Source organism: Diplotaxodon limnothrissa, linkage group LG17 (genome assembly GCF_057381915.1).
Source record: "Diplotaxodon limnothrissa isolate DT_005_m linkage group LG17, D_limnothrissa_male_GT1.1, whole genome shotgun sequence".
Classification (NCBI taxonomy): domain Eukaryota; kingdom Metazoa; phylum Chordata; class Actinopteri; order Cichliformes; family Cichlidae; genus Diplotaxodon; species Diplotaxodon limnothrissa.
The window spans coordinates 15,988,790-15,996,047 of NC_140612.1; the positions used below are offsets into that span (position 1 = coordinate 15,988,790).

The window sequence follows — 7,258 nt, forward strand, 5'->3', positions numbered from 1 at the left end:
ACCTGTGCCATCGCCATCTTTCATGTACAGGCCACAGTGCTCATTTGAGATTTAAATGAGCAGAAGCAGCACCAATGCAAACTCTATACACATCTTCATCAGTAGATGCAGGGTGGATTCATGTTGAGGATCCTCACTCATGACTAATGTTGAGTAAGTAACCAAGAGACAGTTTTTACAGTGAAAGACGTCCCACCCTCGAAATCTAAAGAGTACAACCCAAAGAAGGCTTCGACCTACACCCGTTTCCACGCCTTGGCTCGTGTGATTAAGTAGAGGATCAATAAGAGGACCATTGTCGCTCTTTGAGGGAAACTCCCACAGGGCTTAAATCTGGGACTCTCCACCATTTGACTCTAGAACTGAAGAAGCTTCTTGGATGAGACGTGAAACGTCTTCAAGGAACTTAAGGAAGCCCAGATGCTTTTTTCTTTCCAAGCTCCTTAGACTTTGTGCTTTTAGTTTTTATTCACTTGATGATCAGAGGCTGTGTATCAACCAGCATATAATGTCAAATCATATATAGTGTTCCAAGGTCATTTGGTGGAAACAATCCAAACTATGAAAACAGTAGTTAGTTGTTGGTCAGTTGTTCGGAGTAAACAACAGGTGGGTTTCCAGCTGAGAGCCTGAGCAGCAGCAGTTTCCTCTCTTTGTACAGAGCAGTGCATTCAGATCCAAAGGGTGGAAAAGTCCCACAGTTTCTCTCAGCTCTCTGAATATCTGAGGGATTGTGTAATGGCAGCTGGAGGCAGAGTGACACAGCATGAAGGATGGCAGGCTTACAGCAAAAACAGACTCTCCACAACACTACAGCAATGAAAGCCCCCTTAACTGCCACAATAAACTTTTATTACAGCTAATATAAAGTCCCGAATTATTTGTTACATATATGATTATTCGCCAACATTTGGCCAAATGACATATTTTGCTGATTAAGTAAATACCGACACTTCAGAAAACACAAATTAAAGCATATCTTAATAACCTCCTAAGTAAGTGTGGGGAACTGCTGAAAACTGCTTGACCATTACTTACAAGTGAATACAAAATGTTGCAGTTACCTTAGTCTGTAACCTTCACACCAGCAACACGTGTTCAAGCCAAAAGAAGTAGATTTAAGAGGATAAAGGGAAATCTTTGACATTTAGACCACATGCATATAATCACCAACTAAAAAGAGGGAGAGTGTGTAAATGAAATATCTAAAAACATCTTTTAAAGTTTACTTAGGAATTAAGAGGGGAGAGTTTGTTTTCTTTAACAATGGCTCATTTTCTCTCTCAGATTTATGAGTTCATTCAAACACACATACAGACATATCAGCTTTTGTGCTCTCAGACACAGCAACACAGCCTCTCCTCTGGTGTAGTTCATATACAGGCAGTTTGATCATCACTGAGGACTACGTTTTTCAAGTTTAGGTTTGTTGCTGAGGAAGGAACAACAACAACACACACACACATACACAGCTACAGTATATGGACAAAAATATTGGGCCACCTACACATTACACCTCCAGGAGCTGCTTGGCAATAAAAACCCACACCATGAACCTACCGGTGCATGTGCCTCAGCACTCGACAGTCCTGCTCTGTAACATTACGTGGTCAGCGACTTCGTGAAAGAGTTGCTGTGGTTCCTAATTGCTTCCATTAGGCAGTAATACCACTTACAGTGGCCCGTGAAATGTCTGGTTGGGTATTACAGTACCGTGCTCTAATTTAGTGAGCTCTTCAGAATGATCCACTCTTTCAGAAACGCTAGGCAGGCTGCATGTCTACGTGCTTGATTGTATACATTTGTGGCAATGGGTCTGAAAACACCTGAATTCAAAGATTAACAGGTGCAACCCACTACTTTTGTCCATATAGTTTATGTGTCAGAATGTGCAGAGAGCCTTGAAAATTAGCAGCTATTTCACTGAAATATATCTCATCTGTTAAAGTGCAAAGATTGATAAATTCAACTATATTTATAATCAGCATGAAAAACTGAAAAAGCTGATAACTGTCATAATGAAAAGACACAAAAGCAGCCTGATATCAGACAGAACTGTCAAGTAAATATCCCTGCATGTAGGGCTGGGCGATATGGCCTAAAATCCATATCGCGATATAATTTGAAGAACGTGCGGTAACGATATATATCACGATATATAAGCTCAGTTTTTGGCTTTCCCCATATTTCAAAAGTGCTTCATCTCTCTTGCTGTGACTGACGCCCGGCATAATTTGCAGATGATAATGGTTGTAGCCGCTGCAATGCTTTCGACCAAAACAGGCACCGCTTGATGACATCATCAACATGCGCTATCGCGATAGAGCGGTATAGTCAAAATCTCTATCGTTGGCCAAATTTATATCGTTTCTATCGTTTATATCGCCCACCCCTACCTGCATGTCTCCTGACACAGCAGCAGTAATGTTAGATGTGAAAAGTTGATCATTTTTTGAAAGCAATGCCAGCAATCAGAATGCAGGAAGCAAAGTTTCTGATGCTCCAAGTTTCTTGCAGACCCTCTGCCCTAAGCTCAAGTGAAGCATATGGTAGCCTATGACAATGTTAACCCTGAAATCTTTTACTATAGAGAGAATTACAGGTAAATTTACATCTAAGCACTGTAATGCTTGGAAATATTAACACTTGCAGTGTATTATGAAGTCCACAAAACTACCCCTCAGACTCCTAGTAGATGCAGTTTTCAGTTTTTAGTAGGTCCCTAATTAAATAAAGGCTTAAGTTCAATGACTTTTCCCCAAAATGAGGTCTGGAGAGATTTTCTTCCATGCTGGTTACAATTACTATGCACAAATTTACGCACCAATGTGATTGCATCAGAGAGCTGCAGACTATGCTTGTACATGAACGTAAGTAGGCGAGATATTTGATGTAATGGAATTTTCCTATACATTTGTATTCAGGATTTTTCAAGAGATTTGTCTCTGCCTTATAGTATAATGGCTCAAAGTATTGGATGAAGCCTAGCAGACTCCTGGGACAACTGTGAATCAATGCAGGGCCTAGATGACCTATAATTTTTGCCTCTGCATTTGCTTGTTTTTTCAGCTTTAGAGGTTGTATCTTGGTCAACTGTCAGAAAACACAAATTCAAAGAGAATCAATTTTGTAAACACAAGACTAGGAAAAGCAGCATATCGTTAAAAATAACAGGTTGCAAGAGTGTGGAACGTGGCACAACTTTTCTTCAAAACAGATTCATCTGCAGCTGATCAACTCATATTTTCAAGTCTGATTAACACTACAAAAAAAATAAATAACGAAAGATTGCTTCGCCCCCCCCCCCAAAATAAACATAAAACTGAATTCATTTCAATGCTAAACATTTGATATTTCTAAGGCCACTGTAATAATTTAAGCTTAATAACCTGGAGAATAATGACACCAAACCAAACTGGAACTGAATGACAACACACCATGAATCAAACATTCAAGCCCCCTTTATCCTGTGTGAATCTGGGGTATGTGGGATGTAAGGTCTGGGGTTTTTCTGAGGGGCGGGTGGGGGGTGGTATCCCATATTCCTTCTCTACTCCCCTTTTTATAACTCCAATGTGTTAACATGCAGCACCAAGCAACACAGCCCTCTGCTAACAGTTTAACAACAAGAAGACATCGCTTTGGAGAATGATATAGTCAGAGTTAGAAATATGTTCAGACACAGTCAGAAAAAGGTCAAATTACATCAGTCAGAAAAACTGCTAGTGAGTGTCAAGGGACGGAGCTCCATCAAAACTGGACCTTTGTCAGCTTATGAATCATACACTATGTACTGCAGTAGGATCACTTCATCTAACCCAACCTTGGAAACTACTCACCAAATTGCCACGCTCCACCCTGTACACACATTTCACAGCTACATAACGATAGACAAGAATGCTCTGGCCATGAGAAATAGATCTAGAGTGTCACTGATCTTGACTGTTTTAAGCCTCCCCTCAGTAGCAGCCAGGAAAATCTGACAAGGCAAACGTGAAAGCACACGCTTCACCCCAAGACTGAGTGTACAAACAGCTTGTACAGACCATAAGCATAAACTCCAGAAGATAGAAAGTTCCCAGGGGATGTCATTAAATGAAGGTCTGAACACTGGCTTCCTAACATACAGAGCATTTCCACTCTGATATTATTAAGAACGGCAACAAAAATAAACACAGACTGCCCCAGTTGAACCCATTTTACAGCTGAGTACTGCAAACTGGTATCAGGTCCAAAATCAGTCCAAATTTTGTCACAGCATGGTGTCTTCTGGTATGCCTGTTAATCAGGAAATAGAGTGGGGCTGATTTAATAGCCGACTCCCCACATTGCATGTTGAAGTGGGAAAGAAAAGTCCAACTTGCCCTGAGTGTATTCATTTAAGTGTGTGTGAGACAAGGCACTTACTCATGGAATAAAGGGCTGTATGAATGTGTGTGTGACTAAGCGAACAAAGCTATTCTAAAAAGCACTCTGAAACTGCTCAGTTGGCTTTGAAAAGCACTATAAGTACCAGTCCCTCTGAAATAAACCATATTTGTGGTTAAAAAAAACTTGAATTATGAAGCTCAGATTCGCTTTAATAAAAAAAAACAAAAAAAACCTCCCTACAGCAGCCTGTATGATGAAGAAAGCATGAGGGAAGATGCTGCATGAAGGATTGCCTTCAAATCAGATTTCACTATTTACGCAACACACATCACCACATGTGCACCTGTCTGCTGTGCACGCATACACACAATAAAAGACAGGTAACATTAGTCCACACCCCTGGACACGCCCAAAAGAAAGAGAGAAAAAAGAAAGAAAGTTCGATCTCTCTGATTTTCCTTTTTCCTAGCAGTACTGGAAATACTGGAGTGACCTCCACGAGCCCCCCAGACTAACCAGGCGGAAGTGATAAATGCATGAACTAATGTTTTTGCCATGAAAAATACATGTAAAGTGTCCCCCGCCCCCCCTCCAGAGAGCTTATTGGGAGAGGGACAAAATGCCTGGTTAAAGATAACCAGGCATAACCAGACGGACAGCTTTGCGAGTAGCCTGATACTCGGCTCTCTGGAAAATCGACGGGAACTGTTTCCCACTCTAACTCACATTTTCACGTAAAAAAAAGCTCAAACTGGCATTACAATTCAAATTAAAATCGCGCTTCTTATATTTATGCGCAAACTAACAGCTTCAAGCGCCTCGACTCCAAACAGTGATGTGAAACGTCGCTCTAAACCCGACAGAAACAGCCCACTCTCTTCATCGGTGCTCAATGAAACGCGCTGAGGAGTGCGCTGCGCCCTCGTTGCGTCGCTCACCCAACGCATACCAAAATTTCAACCTCAAACTTTCTCGGTTATTTAATTTTTTTTTACCTTTAATGTACTTGGATTTGTTTTCATCCAACAGGCTGGACGCGGAACCCCCCATGATGCTTCTGACAGGAGACGATCCGCAGGTAGTGTTCTGCACTCAGGTACTTACACCGTCACATCAGCTAGCAGGGCGTGCTCTCCTCCTCCTCCTGCCAGTGTGTCATTCAGTGACGCTCCGCCACTTAGGCCAGCCCCAATAGCGCCTGTGGTCTCCCTAATCATCCACCGTGACTTGTTGAATCACAGCTGTAAAAAGCTCTATTCAGTTCGGTTCATCAAACGACTAATAATGAATAAACAAATAATATTAATGTAACTGACCCTTTGGATTCAGGAGTGCTCTATCTAGACAAGGAGACAAGAGGGTAGAATGTAAAATATTTACTTCAAACATCAAACTTAGAAAGGGACAATCTTGTGATAGATTTATAAAAATACTAGAATTTTACCAACCCAAACTGTGCTGTCCCGGAGCTTGCGCAAACAGAATTGTGATGTGAATGCAATGTGGTGCCGAACACGTATTGCTTTTGCAAGAACAGCTATATAACATCTTTTTGTTTTTTATTTATTTATGGATTTTCTATTTCAGTTATTACATGTGCTATTAATCTCAGGCTCTCTTCCACAGCGTGTCTTTTATCCTGTATTCCTTCTCTCACCCTAACCGATCGCAGCAGATGGCCGCCTTTCCCTGAGCCTGGTTCTGCTGGAGGTTTCTTCCTGTTAAAAGGGAGTTTTTCCCTCCCACTGTCGCCAAAGTGCTTGCTCATAGGGGGTCATATGATTGTTGGGTTTTTCCTCTGTATGTATTATTGTAGGGTCTACCTTATAATATAAAGTGCCTTGAGGCGACTGTTGTTGTGATTTGGCGCTGTACAAATAAAATTGAATTGAATAAGCTTCGGTGGAAGCACAACCATCTTGGTTGATCAAAGAAACAAATAAATAACTCACATAAGCAATGCTAGTCTCGAGTGATTGAAAAGCAGGCAATTGAACTTGACATTTGACTTCTCATCCAAGATGCTTTTCACACACAGTAGCTAGGAAGAAACTACCCACAGAGACCGAAACCCTTTTCTGTATGACACTGTAAACCGGATTTTAAATGTTGAAAAGGTTGACATTTTAACGCTGAAATCTGCAGCGACTTACGGTAGTTACTTTTGGAGCCATGCATGGGAGGAATTGCAGTTTCTTAGTACTTCCATGGCTCTCGAGTTTGCGGTTACCGTTTTGCTGGTGACTAACAGACAAGCCCAATATTAGCATGTCCAGTGGAAAGAGCCAACGCAAACAAACTTATCCACAGAGCAACAGATTTGGAAAACGAAGTCTTTTAATGTGTTTTTCTTTTCCCTGAATGCACTAAGGTTGTTTTCATCACTTTTTAGGCTGATAATATTTTCAGTGTCACTGTTCTGTGGCTAAACGGGCTGGTTCTTATTCAGCGACTTTTTACTCTGAGCACTCAAAGCACTTTATACAACGTGCCTCATTCACACAAGCACTTTTTTCCTATGCTCTTTCTATGGAAGTGTTTTCTGTCTAACATTCACACACTACCTGGGTTAGTATATTGCCCAAGAATATTTGTCATGCAGACTTGAGCAGACGGGCATCAAACCACCAACCTTCTGATTAGTATGTGACCTGGTCTACCTTCTGAGCTACAGACCACACAAATATCTAATGTATATCTCATGCCTATTACAGGTTACATTTTAAATATAGTAGTTCTTAGGTGTCTCTCTGCATATGTCACTGCTTAGTATTGACTCTGACCCTTCATTGTACATTTTGGGTAACATGTGCGCCTGTTCCACACTGGACAAAAAAAACCCAGAACAGTTTAAAGAATGAAATTAGAGCCCAGTAAAGAATTACTA

The 7,258-nt window shown here is 41.1% G+C and overlaps 1 protein-coding gene across 1 annotated transcript in view; it reads right to left on the bottom strand.

Annotated features, from left to right (window-relative positions):
• The window catches only part of LOC146614762 (protein Niban 1-like), a 33,081-nt gene extending 27,597 nt beyond the window's left edge, over nucleotides 1–5,484 (bottom strand). The window contains exon 1 of the mRNA XM_085376141.1: nucleotides 5,367–5,484. Within this exon, the coding sequence (XP_085232267.1) occupies nucleotides 5,367–5,421 (55 nt within the window). The 5' untranslated portion in view covers nucleotides 5,422–5,484. The remainder of the gene's footprint in view (nucleotides 1–5,366) is intronic.
• Between the last annotated feature and the right edge of the window lie 1,774 nt (nucleotides 5,485–7,258).